At 38.7% G+C, this 25234-nt stretch overlaps 1 protein-coding gene across 14 annotated transcripts in view; it reads left to right on the forward strand.

The window, feature by feature from the left end:
* Positions 1-4372: 4372 nt before the first annotated feature.
* ebf3 (EBF transcription factor 3) overlaps positions 4373-25234 on the forward strand; it is a 131057-nt gene continuing 110195 nt past the window's right edge. For 2 of the 14 annotated variants that reach the window (XM_033033678.1, XM_033033681.1), the window contains exons 1-6: positions 12784-13473; positions 13750-13906; positions 14262-14325; positions 15190-15245; positions 17761-17834; positions 19493-19561. In XM_033033678.1, coding sequence (XP_032889569.1) covers positions 13340-13473; positions 13750-13906; positions 14262-14325; positions 15190-15245; positions 17761-17834; positions 19493-19561 — 554 coding nt within the window. In that variant the 5' untranslated portion in view covers positions 12784-13339. Of the gene's footprint in view, positions 4554-10710; positions 10837-11571; positions 11729-12782; positions 13474-13749; positions 13907-14261; positions 14326-15189; positions 15246-17760; positions 17835-19492; positions 19562-25234 lie in introns of those variants that run through there. The other 12 variants (XM_033033668.1, XM_033033679.1, XM_033033676.1 and 9 more) reach the window with 10 other exon arrangements.

The raw sequence follows: 25234 nt of genomic DNA on the forward strand, positions 1-25234 counted from the left end.
CACTTGCACTTGGCATTATTAAGACAAAGTGGTTTTAACACCACCCTTGATAAAGTGCTTTCCTGCCACAGGTGGCTTTTCTATTCTTAGCATGTTAATCCCAGCCTGATCAAAAACCAGCACGAGTTATATATTGTGGTGTAATGTCAAGCCCAAAACATCTGAGATTTATTACCATTTCTTTAGAAAAATGATAGTCGGTAATTTAATGGATGACACAAGTGTTCTTGGTTTAACACTAAAACTAATATTCTGTTTTATTTGATGGTTATGCTGTTTCCACTTTGGAAAAATAAAACACGGAAGCTGGAAATATTAAATTTAAACAAAAAGAAGCTGAAAATACACAACAGGTCAGACAACAATTATTGTGTTTTTATAGATAGTAAAACTACTTCAGAAGGGAGATTAAGGCATCTGCTATTACATCAGTTAAAATTAAATATCAGTTGCAGGCAGTCAACACATGGTCCAGGGTATGTGATCTCAGAAGCACAATGCTGTTACATTCAAAGCTTTCAAGTGACCATCGCACCTGCCAAAAGTCAAGGGTTAGGTGTGTTAAATATGTTAATCAAAATCCCAATTCAAGAAATTTGGTCACCAACTAGCCGCCACTCCTGCCCTGTTCTTGGTCTACTTTGGTTTCTCTTGATAACAGCATGGGCTGTTGATGGGTCAGGCTGACCCCTCTCGTTAGCTTCACCATACACTACTGCCTCTATCCAAGCATCTCCCTCTCCCCATGAAACCATCCGAACCCCAGAACCTATTTGCATTGAAGCTGCATCTGTTTCTCAAGGCTCTTTTTGTAGCAAAAGGAAGCTCAAGGCTTACGCTAAGGCCAATATCTACACGCTGGTGATTCTACTTTAATGGTTACTTCATAACACCTTGTGACAATAAATATATTACTCAGTGAAACAGATCTTTGAGATAGGAAAAACATATTACCGTGAAAATTGTAACAGACACAGATTTAATATACAGATTTTGTTTATTTAATAAACTAAAAATTGCTGATTAAAATGTGGTATTAAACAAAAGACAAATATATTTTTAAAAGACAGACCATAGCCAGAGGTGAAATGAAAAATTAAAAAGGTATAATTATATCGGATGTGTTGCACAAATGCAAATGGATTCTAAAAGTGTGTAAGAAGGAACTGTCGATGCTGGTTTAAACCAAAGATAGACACAAAAAGCTGGAGTAACACAGCTGGACAAGCAGCATCTCTGGAGAGAAGGAAAGGGTGATGTTTTGGGTCAATACCCATCTTCAGACTGGTTAGGGATAAGGGAAACGAGAGATATAGACGATGTGGAGAGATAAAGAACAACGAATGAAAGATATGCAAAAAAGTAACGATGATAAAGCAAACAGGTCATTGTAAGCTGTTTGTTGGGTGAAAATCAGAAACTAGTGCGGCTTGGGTGGGGTAGGGATATAGAGAGAGAGGGAATGTCAGGGCTACCTGAAGTGAGAGCAATCAATATTCATACCACTGCCCAAGTAGTAAGCTGCCCAAGTGAAAAAGGTATTTGGTTGATCCATTTTAAAAAGATGAATGCCTTGTCTTGTCCTTGCTAAACACTGAGAATTTAGCAGCTGGTAAGTAGAGCTCATTGCACTGGCATAGGAAACTATATGGATAATTCTCTACTAGCTCCAACAGCACCTATGAATTGTGCTCACCAACTACAGGTCCCAGGCTATTCAAGAGATATTACTGCAGATGTAACGTGAAGGAAGCTAAGTATTCTGACGCTCTCCCTGCACCAGAAATGACTTAATAAATGACAAAAAAATGTACGTCCATTTTTTAAGAAAGTATAAAGTTTTGATCCAGAGTAACAAATTGTGAATCACGACTAATGAATGATTTTTGGTGTAATCACCCTACATTTGCATATTTCCCACTGTCAATTGAGACTATGGTAACAAAGTACAAAATATCTGTAATGCTCAAACACTCAGGATTCAGCTTTATTGCTGTATTTAGCTTGCATTAATAATAACTGCATAATAAGTGATAATGAATACAATAGTGCACCAAAATCAGAACAATAAGATGAAATTAGCCTATTAAATGCAATATAAAACGTTGTATGGATGTTTATATTTTCTGATACTAATTCTAATTTCAACATTTATTAAAATTAGTATTATACGTGCTAAAGGGAAATGTGTTCCAATCGCATGCAAAAAACGATTATTTTCAAAGCTAATAATGAAAGTTGAATTCATTTACTTGACTGAAAGAATATCAAACACCATTATTTTAATGGCATTTAAATGGACAATGTGGTGGGTTACATTATTAGTTAACAATAGAGCATTAATGGCAAAGCATTCAATACTTTTCTTAAAATGTGTGCTTATATATTTGTAAGGCTATGTTGTGGTAGACTATTACTTTTTATGCATTATGGTAAAAATAAATATTCCAGATTATTTTTATCAATGTTGCTGAGAGCTATGATTTAGTCCAGGTGAATAATCAGAGCAAAAGGGCATAATTACCATGCATTAATGCTCACTTGAGAGCAAGCGTGTTCCTTTACAATATACTCTACTTTCAAAACACTTGTGACATTCGCAAGTTACAGTCACACATACAACGACTTGCAGAATATAACATAATTCTCCAGGCATCATTCACCACAGTGCTGATACGCTCCAAACAAGCAAAAAGTTTAAAAAGTACATTTTTAAATTGTGGTAAGTGTCATGTAACATATATTTTAACATAATATTAAATAAGAACATCTTAAACTGAATTGTAAGTTCCTTGCTTTGCATTTTGCCTGTACTCTGGAATTCTGACATTTCAACCAAATAGATTAACACAAGAACTGGAGAGAAGATACTCAACTTACTTTTAAAAATAATAATTTTATAAATATTGCAAAATGCAATATTGTTTTAGAAATCATTTAAGGAAAAGATATTGCAGACACTATTTCTGATTACCATTAATTTAATGACTATATTGTGTGACCTCTGGGGAGCAAAAACATTGCTGTTTAAAAAATACTTGATTGCAGAATTCCAACATTGGATTTAAGGTTTACGTTCCCATGGAAACGGAACACAGACTGCTGGTGAATGAATGTCCCATGCCTCTCAGACTGTTGAATGTCTTCTGACATCATAAAATCAGCTTCCTAATTAGCTATAAGTGGCATAATGATCTGGAAACATAATAGGTACCAAAGTGTGAGTTAAATAGTATTGCCGTATCTCAAAGTTCAGACCATGTTTATGGTCTACTTGAACTTTCCCCTTAATGGTTTTTGACATAATCGGAACACCTTAATTAGCTGCCAGCTCACTCAAAAGTAACCCTTTTCATGTAATTATATTGTTAAATACATGCACACCCCATAATGCTGATGCCAAGGCTGTTTAATTTTGTGCAAAGCCTTATTTTTTATCCTTTTTTTTGCACATTCTGAACAGACATTGACATTTTTATTTAATTTATTTCACTAAAAGAAACAGAAACAGAGTTTACAGGTAGCCGACCTTTCAATGCCTGACCATAACTTGTATTCTCAAAATTATTTCTTGTAGTTTTAAAAGCAATTTATAGTTTTTTTTGTTTAGGTTCCTCCTAAAGGTTCAACAATTTTGATACAATTGGATGAAAATTATGATGTGCAGAGGTTGGAGGGGTCACCAGCGTAAATTATTCCAAAGAATGAAAGGTAAATGCAAATGACGTGTGGTCACCATTATGGACCTTTTGAATTGTTCCTGCTTCATGCCTTTAACTCTGTGGCAAGGCTTGCTCCACACCCTGTTCGCATTCACTTGAATGACAGACATGTGTGTGAGTGCTGGGAAGTTTTGTAAGGTTGCTTGTTGCTGTCCCCTGTGGAACGACTGCCACATTTGAACTGAACTCCAGGGTCACCTGGTACGTGCCCTTTCACACCGTGACCCGCTTTCCAATAGTTCACTGAGCAAGGGAATTGAACACTGTTGGGCAAAGACAGTTACTTCAGGAAGTCGCGCACAGCTTCAGTCAACGTTCGCTCAGATTCTGACACTTTTAAAACACTTAAATGTTTAACCTTCAACACTTGAGAAGTTGTCATAACATTTGCATTTATCCTGAGGGGTAGTGGGGAGGGGGGGGGGGGGGGGGGTAGGCTGTCCTTTAAAAAAAAAATATGGACCTCTGCCCTTGCTGGAGAAAGTGCACCCGCGGCTCAAGACTCAATGGAACCCCCTGCTTGTCTGAAGTTCTTTGCTCGTAGTCGCTCATCCCTTTCCCCGATTACTTGAACACTGTCAAAGACAAAGCCACGAAACACAACCTACATCCCGCCTCCCCGGACTGCGCTTGCGTCTGTGCGGGGTTTGCACTGGCCAGGCGACCCCAATTTGAGATGTAGGCAGAAATTGCAAAGATTTTCCTTGTAAGTAAGTAAACTAGTCCAGGATCACGCTTTCACAGAACATAAATAAACACAACATGACGGGTAAATAGTTCCGACTTTGGTTTTAAAGGAAAATCTGTCTAGTGTCTAATTATCCATGAAAGGTAAGCGATGTTCTAGATTTCACACTACCTTGACATGCCATAACAGTCTCAGTTATAGGTTATAGTCAGATGCGCTCTCTTTATTTTGCGTTTAAACATCCCTTTCGGTGTTATTTGGTACAATTCACATTTAGTTCGTAAGAACGTTACCAGCAGCTCATGAGGCGTTTTCAATGTTTCTCCAAAATAATTTGTTTGAACACGTCCATTAAATAATGAATTTACAGATTATTATACATTGATGCATGTTTGCATTTCATGGACATTTATTACAGATATGTGTTATGTATTTATAACGGATAATATTAATATACAATAAATTACATTTTGCAACTTTTTCGAATTTTTCATCCTTGTGTTTCTTAATTCTTAATTTTCATTCCTAATTTGAGGAAGGACATCCTTGCTATCAAGGGAGTGGACGTAGGTTCACGAGGTTAATCCCCGGGTTGGCGGGACTGTCATATGATGAAAGATTAGAAAGTCTGGGCTTGTATTCACTGGAATTCAGAAGGATGAGAGGGTATCTTATAGAAACATAAAATTATAAAAGGACCGGACCAGCTAGATGCCTGAAAAATGTTCCTAGTGTTGGGGGAGTCCAAAACCAGTGGCCACGGTCTAAGAATAAAGGGAAGGCCATTTAAAACTGAGATGAGAAAAAAACTTTTTCACCCAGAGAGTTGAAAATTTGTGGAATTCTCTGCCACAGAAGGCAGTAGAGACCAATTCACTGGATGAATTTAAAAGAGAGTTAGATAGAGCTCTAGGGGCTAGCGGAATCAAGGGATATGGGGAGAAGGCGGGCACGGGTTACTGATTGTGGATGATCAGCCATAATCACAATGAATGGCGGTGCGGGCACGAAGGGCCAAATGTTCTATGTTCTATGTTTCTATGTGTTCTATTTATTAACAATTTGTTACGTAAGTATTTGGATTACATTCATTATGCTGATTAAATGCATCCCAAACATCCCTTCGTTATTTGCACGGTGTGATAAACGACATCAACAGTTAAAAGTTAAAACAAATCAATTTTATGTGAATGTAAATTCTGTCACTGATGGCAATTCCTCATTCGGTTTTAAGGTTGAAACTATATCCTCCATCATGTCCTGCAGCGTAAAAGGTAGAGTGTTTAAAGTATTATTATAATAGCCACGAATCAATTCTAAAAAGTAAACAACCACAAATTGATCGATCTGTCAGGAATATTGTTGATTTATTCAAGGTGCTAATTTCCTTGATAGTGCATTTAATGTCCAGTAGGTGAAGTTGAGTTCATCGAGCTCAAATCCAGATTGATGTTAAAATATAAAAAATAGCAACTCAAAAAACTCGAGCAAAAGCCATCTGAGCGACCAGTCACTTCAGCCCACCAGTCACTTCTGAGGTTAAGTCATTAACTTTGCAGTCTTCTCTCTTGCCATAATCAATAATCAGAAAGTGGCCACTCTTCATCCATTTGATTATATTGCGGAAGGTTTATGCTTCGTTAACACGTTCTTTGGGGGTGCGCTTTCTTCAGTATTCTTCATGAAACAAAATTGATCAACGCAAATGAACTATTGACTACCATTGCATTTTAGGAAAAGATATCCTTAGAAGATTATCAGAGCATTTTGTTTTAAATGTGAGATTTCAAAAAAATGAACGGTCTAGTTTAAGTTTTAAACTCTTTAAGTTGTTATCCTGCTTATATGCAAAGGTTCCTTTAGGTGGCGCACTGTCACCATGGTACGAGAGTTGCGATTTTTGATCGCTATCCAAAAGCGTTGCTAATATCTGTGATTGCAAGAAGTTAGCCTATCTCTTGTTATTCATTGATGCCATCTGCGTTAAAACGCTAACTCTAAATGTAGCGAGAAAACGTGCCCCCGTCAAAGGCAAAAATTAGCTGTTAAAATGCAGATTAAGCATGTTTGCCATTCATGGACCTATCGTGCAATTTCCTACAGCAAATATTGTTCCCCTCTTCAAATTAATTTCACTAAGCCAATGTATTAGAATCAAACTTTGTTCTAACTCATAGTATTCATTCCTTCCAAATTATGTGCAAGCAAACACATTCCAGGATGTAATACTGTATTTAACTTTGTCCCATGTTTTCTTCAAGTAAATTAACCTGCTGAATAATTTAGATCTAGTTCAAGGGTAATACCTTACTCGCAGTTTCAAGTGTGCGGACGCATCTCTGGTAGTTTAACAAATTACTGTCAGTTAGAGGAGCATCTCATCCCTAACAACAAATTTGGAAATCTCGTTGACTAATCTTAATAGTGAGGAAGCCCGCAGTGTCTTATTTTATTTCCACTCCTTGCTTTATTGGGACAAACTGCATATTAATTGACTGGAAGCAATCTATGTTCTTGCATTGCCCCCCAGCTACGCTTTCGGCAGCCAAACCGCCCAGCTTTCTTTCTTCATTACGATCTGTTGAATAAATGCAAATTGCGGCGTGGCATTACAAAAAGTAAATTGGCAACAGCTTTCCAATCAATAGTTCTATTAGTATGAGAATATACCAAATTTTAATGGAAATTATTTTCCTATGCAGCGCCTATACTACAGGAGACACGCGATTAGAATACGCAGTCTGTTAAAATGAGGGGTTTGGATTTTATCTGCGAACATTTAAATTTTAGATACAATACCGTCAAGCGCAGCAGATTGAAAGTTTCGCTATTGGTTACGAGTGTATATAGTTCATTGTCTACGGTACCCGATTTTAAAAGATAGAGTTTTGAGATATATATTACGTATCGGCTATTTCAAAATAGTCACATTTGAATTCGTGTATTTGCAATTGGAATGCAAAAGTCAAGTCCCCACAGCAGTGTTATACAGTTCTCCTCAATGAGTTGAACTGAAGCTACACTTCATCACTGACTGTCTCGCGCTAGGTATCACATCTGGATTGAACATATTAAATATGACATCAACGTCCGGGCACTTACAAAATAATATCAGAATTAATTAAAACGAAGTGTGTTTTATTAAAGGGCATTACAATATTTAAAATAACGCAATCGATCCTTCTCCATCCAAATTCCACCTCTGCTTTGCCTGAGACCGCGAACCTTCAATTTGCACAATGCAGCGAACTTCCTGAGGTGGGGGACAAATTAAAGTTGGTACTTTGGGCTGATTTATTATTGAACCTTGCGAGATTTTAGTGAACCAATTTGTCTCTAGACCGGACGTTTCATTGACCCCCCATCCACCTAGATGCGCAAAGTCTGAGACCCCGAATTGTCGGGATGGCTCTGAAATTTGCGCATTTCACTGATCAAGTTTGAGATATTTACCAGTATTTCCCGATATGTATAATTGTTGAAGTTTCTTGTCACTCAGGGATACGCCAAAATGCGTTCAGGTGTAACCTCGGAAGTAGCTGTAGCAGCAGCGCTCTCAGTTGTGAGAAGGTGCCCCGTTTACAAGAAGGACTTTTGCACGTTTTTTTCTGCCTGTCGGGCACTATCTACGACTGATATTTCTCTCCCCGCTGCCATCCGCTTTGACATTTGCCCCACTCTTCATAGACTGACCACTTTTCTAAGACAGTGGCCGCGGGTTATTCACCTCACAAGCAGAAAGTGGTGAAAAAGTTGCATAGAATGGACAAATCGACCTCTCGCGCGTTACCACATCATTGCCATTTATAAATTGCTACCCATGCCGTAGCGATCTCAATGATGAAACTCTGCAGCGCGTTCAGAGAACTATTTTGAGAGATGCAGTCGATTCGTGCATTTCTGTTCTCACAAAAACAAAAGTTGCCGATCTGGATATTCATTAATGCGCGGCGGAATTTTTTAAATATAAGCTTTAAAGTTGCAGGCATTCAGAAGCGGGCACCTGAGAACGGGAGTGAGATGCGTCTGGTGGGCGCGTAAAGGTGCATGAGGGATATTCGGGGAAAGTTGGTAAGGAAATCTTAGTGTGAGCAGCGGGCTCCTTTCCACGTTCGCGATGTTGGCGAGCTCTTCATGGAGTCCAGATTGATCCCAAAGCCGAATCCCCGGCCCTCCCGAGGCGGCGCTATTTGTCAAATATGCACCTTACAGGTTGTAACGTGAAAACAGGGATTGAGACTTTCCGCTAAATCTCTGCAAGGCGCTTCATAGAATAGCCCTTTCGGTGGGGGAAATGCTCCAAATATCAACTCACCGTAGTTTCAATTGATCAAAGCCAAAATATAATCAACATAATGCGTGGTTATATGTTAGTGCGGAGAACTCATTTATGATTCGTGCTATTTTTTAAAATGTAAGTTCTGTCATAACATCTATGTGGACGCTGAACTGCATAAAGGGAACCTAACATTTTTAATCGATCAGTTAATATGTAGTTTTTATTATGGGTGCGTGGAGATTCCCGAATGACTGTTGTACGGTTTCTTCGAGAGAATAAAAAAATGATGCGGGCTTGCTATTTGTTTATTTCGCGTAAGTTGGAAAATATATTGCGGTCAATTAAAAGTGTCTAACTGGGATCGGGGCATGCAATAGACAATTGGTGTGATACGCATTGAATGTATGTTACATAGTGCAGTAAAATACTTCCCCTCCCGTTCTCACCTCGCGCCGTATCACTCCAGTTTATATTGTGGCCCTTTGTGTCATCTTCACAGCAAGTTTTAGGCACACCACGATTTTGTTACCTTTATTTGAAAACTGCCCTTATGTATGCGCTAAATGGCCCTGAGCGCCCGCGAGCGGAGGTGTAGTTGGTCTAAGTATTTTGTTTTAAAAGTCAGTTAGGAATATTTTTTTTCTTAAAAAATAAAAAGGAGGTGAGGGGAGGACTAGTAAACACCAACAATTAGCTCAGTTTTAATCATTTAGAAGACGTCTACCTTTTTTTTATTAAGGGGTTGGGGGGAGGGGAGGGGGGATAACATCTAAAACCACTACATTATAAGTGAACAAAGGCTGTCGAGTGTCCAACACAAAACAACGTTTGTAAAACGGGGTTGAGGGTTAAAGCAAGAAGGCAAAGCGGGAGATTTGGTGAAAAGCAGTGTGCTCGCTTGGCGATTGTGATTTTGCAGTGTGCACTGGTATGATCGGCGAGGAGGGGACAGCTGGCGCGGGGGACATGGAACTCCCAGTGTCCATCTGACTGGCTTTGCCTTGACATCTGGGGGACCACTGGTGTGTGGCACGCGAATCGCTTGATGTCGCTATTTATATGCAAATTATGTGTATCATTCAACCCCTCACCGTAAATTTACAAAAGGAACACTTCACATAATACGGAGGATCGTTACTTCGGGAGGTCTTTGACTGGACCATGCAAATCCGATTCAATCCCGCAAGCTTCTGGCTCTCTTTGTCCAACAGTGGTTGCTAGCTAGCTCACTCCACAAACTAAGAACCCGACTGATTCCCCTAGTATTTCACTACACGCAACTGTACCCACTGCCCAGTGTGATTTTTAAAAAATATATATAAACCAGATAATTCAAACAATATTTGACAACAAACAGCACATAAAACTGTCTGGCTCATTGTCCTACTCCATTGTAGTAAATTATTTAAATGTGTTCCGCGGGTTCACTTTTTTTTTTCCAGCCGAATAGATCGTTCGACAGTCTCGCTTCATTTTGGATGGAGCTGCTTGCTTGCAAAGAGGAAGGCGCGTGTGTGATTGTAGATGCTTTAAGGTGCTATTCGGGCGAATGTGCTGCTACTATTCCCCTCACCGGGAACAAAGGCTACCTGGAAATTTTTAAAGCGCTCTCAAAACGCGGGAAAGTTATTTGTCTGAACGCCAAAGTCACTTTATATTGAAGAGATGAAGTTTGAGTCGCTTTTATGCGACCCTTCCCCTACAAGAAATGGCAGCGGTAAATTGTTGTGTCAATACGGAGTCGTCACATTTCCCCTCGATTAAATTTGGGTTGTTGCAAGCAGTTTGTCAAAATGGTAAATTTGGGGTGGGCGATAAAGGTTGTATTTTCCACGCTATCGTCTGGAGCAGTCGTCGGCCACACCAGATGAGAATAGAAAATGAGCGAAATATATTCAGCCCAAACCCTGTTGTGAGGAACAGCTGATTCCCCTATTCTGGCCAGATGGCTTCTGAACACAGATTTGCATTAATTTTCGCCTAATATCTTCAAAAAAAAATAGTGGTGCAGCTGCATTTGTTGTCCAATACGTTTTAAAACTCTTTGGCTGCAGCGCGGATGGAGCCTCTGTGACGGTTTTGCGGAACTTTCCAGGTTACGTTTTACAGTCAGCTTTAAAAGGATTTGGCTAAAACCCTATAATTTGGTAATCAGATTTAAATCGCCTCGGCGGGTGTAATCTGGTATGAGAACACTGTCGTTGACTTGGTGCAAAACACGTTTATCAGATTTGAAAGAAATCACTTTAAATATATTTAAAATTAAATAAATGATTGATAAAAAATGTGTTCACTTCGACTCGTTGGTGTTAAAATTACCAATGTTATATTTATATTGCTGCACTCATTAATTACTAATGCATGTTTACTATAGCGGAGCTTTGCATACATGTACAAAACAAGTGACTCGCAGAATGAAAATGCGCTTAAACGTTTTACAGGTTTCAAACATCGCACTTAGATAGAAGAAAGGTTTACTTTCTGCAACTTATTTTTATTTTCGGTTGAGATGTAATAATTGTGTTAATAACACAGATGTACAAGATCGATACGACACTGATTCCTACAGCTCAGAATCTCTTTTTATTTATTATGCATATTGTTCCCTGCACGTTTTGATTTTAAAATACAGACTTAGGATTCTGTAGATCTATATGGCATCTTAATATGTGATGATTGCTTCTGAAGACTAATCTTATTACTTTCAATCGCCATAAAATATGATTTTATTATACTTACGTATTTAATTAGACGCCAGCAATGTAATGGATTTTGAAATCGGAATAGCAACAGCTTTGATAATTCACTTATCTGTCGCAATAGTCATTAACCCCCAACACCAGAAAATAGATTGCTCTAACACATCTCTTTCTCACCCTCAGCGGACTATTGAAATTCAAGTGTTATGGTGTCCCCAGATAACAGAATTCGGACTTCGATTTTCACCGATTAATTAAAATATTAGCGTACATACTGTGCCAATTGTCAAATAAAGGATGGCAGTGCTAATACGAACGAAGAGAAGGGGCTGATTATTGAGTAAGTGACTATCCCTGATTCTCTCCCACCAGCCAGGGTTCCTACCTTTAGTTACAAAAAAAGCAGAGGGCAGGCTCCGTCCCCAGGGTCCCCTCTTCTGGGCACTAGCTAATATCTCTGAAAGGCTAGTTTTAGTCAACAAAAATCTAGTTAGAAATACATGTGGATCTTCAGGAATTCCCGGTGATCGCATATCTTCATACTGTATCATCTAACTTCAGATCGTCGTGTAGATTCACCGCCGTTATTGCAGCCCCTTATATTGTTAATATAAAATGCACCTCAGAATTTGGATATTGATTCAATGGACATACCGAGATCTTTAACCCATAATTGATTATGTGATCACATGGATAGGAAAAATGTTTGTAATACGCCACTTTACACACAACAAACTACATAAAGAAGACACGTCGTTTGATAAGAACGTGTGTTTTAAATAAACACTAAAGACACCCCTCTCAACACGGACATAAACATGCACATGCACACACTTACACGCATAGAGACACACAAAATTCAGGTTTGTAATTAATTTGTCAGGTAGCTTCAATGTAGGATTGTATTGATTTTCTGGCCATATATTGCACTGTCCAGCAACCATTTGTAGTCAAGGCCAGTCAGGGCACATTCTCCACGCGCTATTTTATAAGTTTAAGTGCAAACTTCATCCGCAAGTTCTCGCTATTGATCAGAGTGTGTTTCAAGTAACAATTTTTACCCCTTTAATTTCTGTTTGAAGACAAACAATTCGCATCCGCCGTGTGTGTGTGTGTGTATATATATATTTTTTTTTTCCTGAAGGATTCATTATGTTAATAATAATGTCTGCATTTGGATTTTATTGGATGTCAAATTTGGGTAGAAGAAAAAGAAGGGAAAATACAGAGGGAGCGAGAGAAAAAAAAAGAGGGCAGCTGAAACAGCGGCTCTGGTTGTGGCTGTCAATGAGAAGCGTGGCGGAGTTGCGATTGGCTATGCTAATGCTACATCCATACATGGCCGTAATCTCCTCCCCGAAACGTCAGAATCTGTCAGCAGCCGTCCCGAGGGTTTAGAGTTTTGGCTCCCGGGAAAGGTTCCATTCCTAGGGGAAAGAGGGCTGAGTTTGTATGTTTCCATCCATTCTGTGAGACGCTAAAGGCCCTAATCAACCTCTCCTGTGTCCAGGAACACCTCTATGGTAATCATTTTTCGTTTATTTGTCTTTTGGAGCAGGAGAACCTTGTCAGAAGTGGTCGATTCAGCAGTGTCCTAAGCAGAATACCTTTGATGTTGTTAGCAGGATGACACCACACTGAGAGAGAGAACAACATCAACAAACAACATTTTTTTTACTCTTAAACCAAATTTCCCGCTAGTTGTACTTTCCTCCACAACGGATCACGATCCAACTAGCGCCGAACTACTGAAATTGTTTATGCCGTGCCAATTCAGGACAGCTTGAAGAGGAAGCAAGTCTGAACTCGGCTTTTCTCTCACTGATCATATAACGAGCAAAGTCATCTCTCATCTATTTTCCCCATCCGTTCGCCGTGGGAGAAAAACAATCTGACATCTCCTAGATACTAAAACCGTACAGGAGCTGGTTTTGCAGAAAAAATTGTTTTAATGTTTGGAATTCAGGAAAATATACCAAGAGGTGGGACGACCATGAAAGAGGAACCGCTAGGAAGTGGGATGAATCCGGTCCGATCATGGTTGCACACAGCTGGGGTTGTGGATGCTAACACGGCAGCCCAGAGGTATGTATAATCAAATACTACCCTCCATCTGATTTTTTTTAATGTTTCTCATATCGACCCAAAATCACCAAATCCCCTCAATACTCTATCAATTACCCCCTCTCCCTCTGCTCCCCTTCACTTTCCCTTTCATTACATCATATTACTGCTAGCGACAAATCAAGAAATCTCTAGTCTCCCAAATGTGATTCCCATCTCCCATGTTTTTCATCAGTTGGTCTCGGTCTCTAGTGCAGCTAATTCTCACCGATACACTGTGTTATTGTTTTCCCGCAGCGGCGTGGGTCTTGCTCGGGCACATTTTGAAAAGCAGCCGCCCTCAAACCTAAGAAAATCCAATTTTTTCCACTTCGTCTTGGCCCTTTACGACAGACAGGGGCAGCCGGTCGAGATCGAGAGAACAGCTTATGTGGACTTTGTGGAGAAAGATAAAGTAAGTTGCTCACTGTAGGAATGATTTTCTCTTTAAGTGCACAATAACTAACAAGCCTAACGGTACTCAAGAGGCGCCCAAACCACGTGTAGTTCTGCTTGTTATAACAGCTCTCGGCTGCTAAGAAAAATAGCTGCCTGTTTATGACATTGTGTGTAAATATTATTTTATTACAAAAGCCTAAAAGCAAAATGTTTCCTATTGCTAGAATGCGGGGACTCGCCGCATACTTAACAAGCCAAAGAATGGCATAACAAGCTGTTAATTATAAGCACATATATTTAAAAAGACATGAAAAATAAACTATGGAATACATTGAATTATATAACTACTGATTTATAACGGTTGCTTTTAGGAGCCAAATAATGAAAAAACCAACAATGGAATACACTACAAACTTCAGTTACTCTACAGCAATGGTAAGTTAGACTACACTGATCCAGAGGGTGTAGCGGTTTGCTTTTTCTATTTTAATAGACTTTGGTTGTGAGGCATGTGGTGTAGATACAAGTCACTGTTTGTATAATTTTGAAGTTCAACCTGGCTAGCAATTAAGCTTAAAAAGAAATTAAAAAGATTAGAATATCAATGTCGCTTCTGCTAGTTTATCGGGCATTTGGGTTTGTAAGTGAACATGATGTTGTTCTCATCACTTGAAGTAGGGTCCTCGTGCCATTTCAATGTTGTTTTTTTATCTCATGACCTTTTGGCGTTATCTTAAGGGGCAGCATATTGTCCTATATTGTAACTATTAAACACAGGCAGTAAAATTGTTAGCCCTAAAAGATTTAGATAGTGCTTGTGATTTCCACGATTGTCCATGTGCTCCAGATATGAGTATCATGAACAAAACATTAACTATATCCGTCACATTAGTTATCACCATTTGAGTGTAATGGGATACTTGTCCTAAAAGAAAATATACAAAGTATGGGACAAACATTGGCCCCGCGAAAGACCAGCGCTCCACGCTCCACATCACTGCAAATTACACATTTCAACTAAACATAAAATTTACAATAAATGTCAAAAAATCATGAATTTCCTGGGATACAGTTTATATTTCTCTGACGAATATTTTATTCGCGTTTTATCGCCTATCAGCTCGTTTTATTGCATTCATTACAAGGCCACCAGCTCCCACATTTTGCCAAATTAACAGTGCCCTTTAACAGAGCGATGTAAACTTGCCTTCCTGTGTTTGAATGACCTAGATCTTGAGACGGCCCATTCATAATTTCACTCTTTTTGTGCCGTTAAGTTTGATACTACTTTATTTCTAGGGGTGCGAACAGAACAAGACCTCTACGTCAGGCTCATCGATTCTATGACCAAACAGGTGAGACAGTCGGGGGGGGAAAACTTTTCATATTTTACCCTGTAATGTTTCCGGACGCTTAACTCCTTTAACTTTAGAGCCTAACATTGCACACGATTTCACTTGCGTGTGTAGGTAAGCGACACTTTTTTGTTTGGCAAGTATTTTTAAATGTAATTGCCTGTCATGGAATCAAACACAATTGTTTGGGTTTAGTTAAGTTTTACTATGCACGTGTGCCTCAAAAAAAAATCCCGTGTTAAATTTGCACTTTTGTAAAGAAGGGCGTGATTTGGTTATTGTAGAGCTGGGTGAACAGCAAGTTGGCGTCTCCATTTGTCTGCGGAGTTAAATGCGCTCAGGTGAAAAGTCAGCTTGTTCTCTCCTAGTTCCAATTCACCTCTCAGCCCATTCTCCATAATTCAGCTCCACTTTATTTTCTCCCTGCCCAGAAGCTGCAGCTTTGAGTGGGTGCGCCAGGGGTCACGAAACAGTCCATTTCCTGGGATCAGCTGTATTTCTTTATCATCTGTCTGTCATACATTGTAAATAACATAATTACAGGCGGTTGCTTATTAAATTATTTAGCCTGTCTTCTGCAACTTCAAAGATGATAAGTGCGGTTGATCAAAAGTGCTGCACAGTAATTAGCCACGGGAGTCGGCACGTTTACATTTCCAATGAAAGTCGCCAAACATTTCAGCATATCCCCCAATACACTCTGTTTTACATTGCATTGTAATGTAATTGTCGTAAAGGCATCATAAATAAATAAAGAACATCATTCAAGAAATTGCCCGAATGCCTACTCCTCCATCCGTTGAAAACCGTTATGTTTGCTTGTTTAGTTTTGCATTATTGGGGCAGAGATACTCGTTACGTGCCCTACATTCATCTCATGGAATCAGATGTCTTCCTCATCATTCAAATTTCCTAATTAAGTTTGTGATCACGCAGTGATTTTGCGAGTTGGGAAAACAAGGGACAGTGTTAACAGTGCCCGTACAGATCCTATGGTGACCCATAGATGTCTTGTTTTGGAATTAAAGACCTGAGTCTGCCACGGGATTGACACTGATCATGGGGACCTCAGTGCTATTTCCCACTTGCCACAGTTATTTCAATAGGTCAGAAACCTCCTTGCCGTTCCTCTGTGTTTTTTGAGAGGCGACAACATGACTTTATTGCCATTTTATCTGAAAGGTATACGTTTGCCGAGATCATCGTAGCCTAATTAGGAGGGTGTATTCCCTGCTTCTAAATACCTGGGTATGAAGGGACTGTTATTTTAAGAGATATCTACTCTCCGGGGCCACGCATCTTACTATTTTAATGATGCAAACGGCGCTTTGTAAAAACGTTAATCTCACTTGATTGATGGAAAACAGCAACGTAAGCGATCAAAGAGTCAACGGCGCAGAACAACTAATTTACTGATTAGGATTTCTGCAGCAAAATGGAAAACAAGAGAAACGCGGAACCAAAAAAAAGCGCGCAGGAATGGGCGATTGGGAGGGTTGAACAATAACATTCCCAACTTAGTCATGTTTGATTTCAGTGACAACAATCAGAAAATAAGCATCTGGAGTGGGGAGGTGCAGCTCGTTACAATGCGAGCAAAGCGGATCTCGTTAGTTGAATAATAAGGGTAGAGACAGCTTGGAACTGGGATCCGATGCGCTTAGCTGAGTTGTAAAGGAGCGTGGTGCGTTTGTGCGCACTGCTCGCTGGAGAAGACTCGCTGAAAGGCGAGCTAGGAGAAGGCGAACACACCTAGAACTCCCACCATCTGGCTGCTGTTAGAACGAATGCTCAATAATTACTCAACCGTACCCACAGACTGTCTTTTTAGAGAAAAAAATCATTGTGTGTAATTGAAAAATAAATACCAGATTCACTCCACAGACGCAAATCGCACCAAAAAAAATAGCAGGATCTTTTTTATTTTGTGGGGCGTGGATGGGGGTGGGAGGGAAGGTGAAAGGACAAACTAAGACACAACATTGCTTTACTCCGAAACTTGGTTCGCCGCCTCACAAAATAAATCACGGCACCGTTACCCTTCCCCAAACATGGATAGCTGTGGGGGCTGGTGCCAGTCAAATGCAGTATTTACCAATTAGCGTTTTTTTGTGGTGTTTTTTGTCCTATCTTCACCCCCCCTCATAAAATGCAGGATAAAAATTCAACATGACATGTAATTAATACCTGGGAATGACAAGCGCTCCCCACCTTGTCAAAGGAAAGGTTCTATGATCGAATCTAACGTGACCGGCAGATTCAGTGTTGCGGGCCGACAGAATTCTCACTTTGGGGGTTTTTTCCCCGTTTTTAATATCCTTTCTAAATATGTATAGATTGTCTTAATGCACACCTTGGGGGAAATCGTTTTAGGTGATCTGAAAACTAGTGTGTTCCTTTATTAAAAATGAGCAGCGTTTTTACGTCGCCAGGTAGAGCGATATTCAGTCATTGTTCACGTCAACTTTTCAATGTCAAAACGCTGATTGTTTTTTCTCTGGATAATTTGTTTTAGCCGATTATATACGAAGGGCAAGACAAAAACCCCGAAATGTGCAGAGTTCTACTGACACACGAAATTATGTGCAGGTAAGCCACGTGTGGCGTACAAGGTGCTTTGGTCAGTTTGAAAAGTTGTGTCAGATTTATTCTCCGTTGCACAGTTTCAGTGCGCAAGGCACGGGAGGCAAAACTACCCCACTAACGACGGAAACATTTTAACACATGTAAGTTTAACGTGGCACAGTATTTTGTTTTTGCGTGCCAGCAATTGAAATAAAACGCTGTTTGGTGCTAAATACAGCAACCCCCACATCCCCACCCATAGAAATGGAAAGAGGCGCTTACGTTTTTAAACAAAACGTGAAAGTTATGTGAGATATGTCGTTATAACTCTTGGTAATTGCTTAGGCCTTGTACACGGGGAAGTTAAATCTGACACGTTGTTCACTGCGTCGGATTAAAATGCTACTCCTGCAATTGCAATACACTTTTAAGAGAACAACCAAAAACAGGTCGTAGTTTATACACACTAGAACGGTTCTTCTATAGGAGTCACTGATCATTCAGTCATTTTACTGTTCTCTTCTTTACCAGCTTGAGCCACAGATAAACCATAATCTGTTATTGATATAAAAAAAAGAAACTCTTTGTACTTATTGAGCTCATGTATGTGAGAATTGATTTTGATACTGTCAGTTAACCTTTTCTCTAGAGCGGAGATGCATTGTTCATCCTGTGTTAGATAGCAGACACATAACTAGGATTTGTGTCAGAAGAGCAATTTCCCACCTGTTTTTTTTCCTCCCCCCTAACTGCCATAAGAGTTTCACACTGCAAGGGAAATAAAAAATGCATCATTGATTTTGTATGTATTGAATGTGAAAAATAGTTGCTTGTTAGAGCAGGGCTGTTCAGGAAGTGCAGCCAGAATTTCAGCCTACAGTAGCAGGTAACATACTCTAAGGGGCATACTATTCCTAGCTATTATGCTTATTGCTTAATGTCATTTCACTTAAAACACACTGTAACCGTCCTAATACACAAAAGCAGAGTTTTCCCTATACTAGGTAATAAGTATAAATTACAACCAATAAAGTGAAATTTCTTTATTATCTACCACTGCATGTACCACAATTAACATAGAAGAGAGCACAGATGTGATTTAAGCTGTAAGTGGAAGACTGTAGACTTTCTTTAATCACTTTAGCTGTCAGATTTAAAAGGCTTTATATACTTTGCCTACCATATGGTGTTAATTTAGCCAATTTAGACATGTAACCATTAAACAACTATGATTTTTAAAGATATAATCATGTATTATATTTGCCATATTCTAATTTCAATTTACAATGCTGAAACATATATTTAATGAAGGATTTTTTTATTCAATAAAAAAAATCACGAAAGGGGGCATACAGACTGTTATGGTTCTAATTAATAAATGCCCCACAGTAATATTGGTTGAAGGTGGCATCTTGCATCTTCTCCAGAAATAACAGCTTGACAATTAGAGGTAAACAAAAGCGGAAGCTGTGAAAACCTATTCCCCAGCCTCCTGCCTCTTTCTTTTCTGAGATCAACGTAAAGACAGACACCACAACATGTTGTTTTGCAATCTTTTAACATTCCCATTATGGTGCTTGTTCACTGGCCATGATTATATCAAAGTTAATGTTGAGGAAGGGGAAAGGAAGAAAGATAATCATTATTTAAAACACACTTATGGTTATTTCCTTTACTTGCAGCCGGTGTTGTGACAAAAAAAGTTGCGGCAACAGAAATGAAACTCCCTCAGATCCTGTGATTATTGACAGGTATGAATGTATTAATATTTATTCTTTGATGCCCATTACCCTCAGTCTTGCTTTCAGTTCATTCTCTGTATTGTTCCATTTGTTGTCCTTTTGTGTTACCAAGCACAGGTGGGTTGACTTGGAAACCTGGTGGCTCACTCTGTGGGGATTCAGTAATTGCTTGTGAGTTGTCAAGGGAAGCAGTTTCATCTGCCACCATGCTCACTGTGAAGAGTATTTTATGCCTAGAGAGTTTTTGGCTTTAAATGTAGATATGCGCTCTAATCTGTTTCTTAGTAACTCCCAAGTATTTTGTGTTCCATTTAGTTGCCATTTGTTTAATAATTACGAATTGGCCTCTTTTGTTTGAATGAAACATACCTTGCTGAAAGGCTTGTGACATTAAATTTGTATAACATAGCTGCAGTCACATGTTGAAAGTTACTGAAAAGTATAGGTATGATAGCTCAACTCTTTAGCAGATTTTGAACAAAGCTAGGGTTTCAGTCGCTTTCATTACTGACGTATCTTCCGATCATGAACTTTGGTTTCAATGTCTGAAAATTAAACCAGGAAAGACCCTAAGTTAAGCCTGACAAAATATGCACCACCAGTGGAGAGCAGTGCCAATGTTTGATTAGCTGGAATAGCTGTTTGCTTAGTGGAGAATGTTAGCTATCTGACAGAGGGGACATCTTTCTTATTAGTAATCAAATAGGGCAGACTAGTTGTTGCCATCACTCTGGGATTGTGTCAGGCAATTGAAGGCAGGTTCAACAGTTTGAAGAACTTGGTGTTAAAAAATCAATACAATTATATTTGTCTTTAGTGTTTCTGTTCTAATGGACTCAAAGTAGAATTTCTACATAAAGAGCGCAATTATAATACACTACAATTTTTACTTTATTAGGTGAATATTAAAAATAAATGCGCAACTTATTTTCTTATCGGCCTTCGTCATTGCTATTGTCTGACATAAGTTATAAAATGATTTTGCATTTATGACTCGGGTTATTATGCTATTTCATTAGAGTGGCTATTGAACATCTGTATTGAACTGATATTATGATGTAATTTAAAGACACATTAATATTGCACATTTATTGCGTTATCAATAGTGATGGCATTACTGTATAACCTGTGGTAAGATTTATGTGAAAAAACTGCTTTATAACAGAGAAAGATGAAATTGTGATTCTAAATCAACGGATTCAAATTTATGCAGTAAATAATACCAATAATGAATTACTTTATTCAGTTTAGAGGGATTTTCAGGGTATTTCCACTAATATAATTAGATAATTTTATTTGAAAATTTTTGTAAATCAATAATTTTCAAACGCAAACATTGATGACTATGTAAACTTCCCCCTTTTAACATCGTCATATATTTCTTCATGAAATAGTTATGTTTAGTTGGACTAACAAAACCACGGTAAAACATATTAATGTTTTAAGAATATGAATGTACAGTTTATAGCATAACTTGTGCACATGCTGAAACTATGTTATGTATCAAAAAGTCTGCTTTGTTTTCTAAATTTGCCTGAAATATTTTAAATGATTTTAAACGTAATGTTGCGCCACTGCCATGCACTGTTAAGAAAAAGAATATACTTTCGCTAGACATGTGAAGCTTGGTTCCCATGTAGTAATCTAAGACACCAGAATGAATAGTTACATGGAAAGGTAGAAAAGTTAATATTCTTGACATGTATAGGAAAAGCATGAAAGTTAATGTATAAACATCTCGACCTACATGGAGAAATGGCTCCAAGTCTTCACAGACATTAAAACAAAGTTGAAGTGAGAGAACCTGTATTTGCAGAGTTTTGTCCCCTGTTTTGTTGTATGGCTTAGAGTCCCCTGTTGAGCAATCTCATCACTTGGCTAGTTGGTTCTAAAAGGAATCACAGAGAGCACGCTCTACCAGTTCCTTTTTGCCCTCGGACACATTTAGCAGGTTCTGAACAGATAAGGCATACAGTATTTGTCCTTAGGATATGAACCAATAATTCAATCTTGAATTGAGATCTATGACCACACATTTGTTCCAGCTCAGGTCCAGGCAGCGTTCCGTAAATCAAAGCCATTGTCCATCGTTAGGTGGAAAAAAAAGCAGCTTACTGCAAATAAACTGTTTGGAGGAAAATCTTTTGAGTTAACTGTATTCAGGGGAGCGGGGCTTTTGGGGAGGGAGAGATGGGGATGGGGAGGGGAGAAGAATGAACATTTACGCTCTGTTGTATTGCTGGGCAGGATGAGAATATCATTTTCATAGTAAAATAATGTTTTCTGGGGAAACAAAAAAAACACACAGATGTTTCTTATTAGGAACACCCATTGTCTGTATCACACAAATCTAAAGAGATAAATCCTATTTCTCCGATACATTCTGATGGTCTTAAATGATTACAGGATACTGTGAATGCTGTTTAAATTAGAACATAATCTGTGCTAAAATAATTCTTCCGTGCTAGTGTAGCATGTTTTATTGCAAACTGCGGAAATTCCTGGAAAGGTACATCCTTTTCCTTCCCCGTGTGAGTTCAATGTAAATGGATGCAATGTCCAACTGTTGAAAATTGAAAAGACTGATTGTTGAGGAAGACAAGAGGAGGCAGGATTATATTACAATCACAACACAGCACAGCAACGCTCTAGTGAGAGCTGTGGTGGCTGTGCTGGGATACATTAAATGGGTTCACGATACATTACAGATAGCACACACAGCAGAATGTTCCCAGTGGCACCCGTGCAGTCAAATAGCAAGTTGGCATCTTTACTAGTAGTAACTGGCATCCCCTGTAGAGCTGGCATTTCTGTACAGTTCAGGAGACTTATCATTCCAAGTGTGTCCTATTTTCCTGTACAGCAGCCAGACATCTGTTTATCCCATTTTCTCTCTCTTGGAGCGATTGGAATGGCTTTAGTTTAGTGAAAAGTTTAGTCAGGTTTAACAGCTGTTACTGAATTTCAAGCCTGCTGGTTTCTAAAATATTTTCTGTGGCCTTTGGAGCTGTATGATTTTTAATGGTTCTGAAACAATGTGAATTCATGATTTTTTTAAAATTATTTTGCAATGGTCAATATCACTGAATGTGATTGGTGAGAAATACTTTTCTGGGCATGTCATTATACATGTGCGGGATCAAATGTTTTGGTTCAATAACAACCGTTACTTAAGACCTATTTTAAGTTTTTAAGTGATGGTAGCATAGTAGCCAAAGACTGATTTTCAGTTTTCTTAGTCAACATTGGTTCCTTTCACTTCCTGTCACAAAGGTCAAAGAAAGCTGACCTTTGCTGGCAGCTTCAGTTGTTGAATAATTCATGTGATTGACTTTTTGTCAGTGCACACAGTTGTGCTCAGGGACATTTTATTCATTTACCTCATTTAAAGCGCCTTTCTGCACCTGTTCAACTATTAATATCATGTAATTTGTGCCTAATGCCGATTTTGCTTAACATTCATTATATTTCTTATTAGCTATATTTCCAAACGATTATGTATGATTATTACTAGACCCTAGGAACAGTGATGGGTTATTCCCCAGACCTTTACATCGTCTTGTCAGGCTGTTTTCGGAAGCATTGAGAATAAACAGTTGACCAATCCCAGTGTTTTTGTTCCTAGTCCATATCCAACCAGCAGTTAAAACACTTTCCCTTATGGCTTTGGAAAAGCATGATTAAACCCTACACTGTTGAAGCTGTACAAATGCCAGCATTTATAAGGTCAACGGTTTTGTTAAAAATGCAATGTAAATTAGAATTTGTGGAAAGGGACATTAAACAAAATTTAATTCATTGTCTTCTTGAATGCCATTTATGTTTTGGCTGAGCCTGGGAATGACAAGCAGGATTTTCAAAATTTAATAATTTTAAATTAAACATTGTTTTGTTATCTAGCACCTAGTAGGCTACAGTGTTTGGACAATTAATGCAAAGCTGTGATTGTTGGTGGTTTCCACTGTATGTTTAGAGATTATATAGAACCCTTCTTTGAATGGCATGTTGTCATTACATCTGCATAATGTAATTAGAGCAACACACAGTTTGGTGTTAAGTTTTGCTCTTCATGTAATAGTGTACATTAGCGTGCCAATGCCAAAAGATAGGGCGGATATTTTCTCAGCTTTTTTTGCTTTGCGTCAATTTGATTTTCCATGCTGCACCTTGTACCAAATAGACTGCAAAGTCTTCCGCGTGTACACTTGTTTCTCTCTTCCACTGGTGTTTCTGCACAGATTTCAAGGATGCAGTAAATTTCAGATTAATGAGCATGGCAGTAGAGAATACATTTCAGGTCAGGAGAAAGTACAAGTGTAGTCTCCATACAAGTACACAGGTGTGAATATTTCTGCATTATTTATGGCCATCTCACATCTCTTGCGCTATTGAGGAAAAGCAAAACAATTTTGAGAAGTGCTGTGCTCATTCAGTTTTCAATACTAAATATAACCCAGTGACTAAAGTGGAAATGGAAGGAACAGAGACAGTGCCAGAGCTGTGTTGGGGTGGGGTGGGGATTAGGGCTATGGAGGGGGGGTAGGGTAGGGGACCACAGTAGGGAGGGCTGGAGATGAGGAGGAAGCCTCGGAAGAAGGCAACAATGTAAAATTAAAGGGGAATAAAGAGGATGCTTCTATACAAAAAGATACTGAGAAAACATGTGGGAGAGAATGAGAGGAACAGTAAGGGAAAGGGAGACAAGCCAAGCTATCAAAACTATACAACATGAGGAACCTGATAAAAAACCATTCTGTGCTTCTGTTGCGGGCTTATCAGGTGAAAAGGAGAGATAGTGTCACAGCCTGTAATTTTGTTTGGAAGTCTTTGATAAATTGCGTTAGTTTATGGAAAAGTCTACCAAAATCAGAACACTGTTTTTCCAGTGTGAGAGAAATGGATGATTTTTATCAGCAAATGAACAAGATTTCTTTCCATAAACTTAAGTCAGAATAAACCATGAAAGTGGAAATGGAGCTGTTTGAACAAAGTTTTAATAACAAACTTTATTAAATCCCAAAACTCGATCAGAGCGCTTGTTATGTAGCCAAAAATGACGTAATGGTACACATCATTTATTTCCACAAAATCGTAATCATTTGTAAGAAAACAAGAATTGATGTTGGTGGCGTGGGTGGAGAGGGGGTGGTGCGGGGGTGGGGGGGGAGGGAGGGCCGTGTGTGGCAGAGGAAGTTGTCGTGCATTACAGATGGAAATTCTGAGCTTCAGCGAAGGAGGTTTCCACAGCACAAGCCAGAGCAAGATTGACAGACAAGACTACAGGAAGTGAAATCTCAGGGAGCTTAACCTGTACTTGGCAGACCATCCACAGATTACAGAGGAGAGAAAATAAACAAAAAAACACTTATTTTGGCTGATCTATCAGTCAATATATAATGGATGTGGGTTGGAACATAGAACTCTTTTTTATTGTTTTAACTTACTTTCTTTACGCATTGTGCAAAACGTATCACTGAAACATAAACTCAAATGAATTATTTGTGTACCTCAAAACACATTTTATTGGAATTAACACGTAATCAGATTCATGGATAATATTCGCTAATATCTACAAAATAATCATGCGTATAAAGATTTTTATGTTATTGAGATTTGAACCTCTTTAGTAAATTTAGCTGGGCCAAATGGGAGATAAGGGTTACTTAAGTAAGGGAGTTTGAT

The sequence above is a fragment of the Amblyraja radiata genome, chromosome 15 (assembly GCF_010909765.2).
Source record: "Amblyraja radiata isolate CabotCenter1 chromosome 15, sAmbRad1.1.pri, whole genome shotgun sequence".
Taxonomy (NCBI): Eukaryota; Metazoa; Chordata; class Chondrichthyes; order Rajiformes; family Rajidae; genus Amblyraja; species Amblyraja radiata.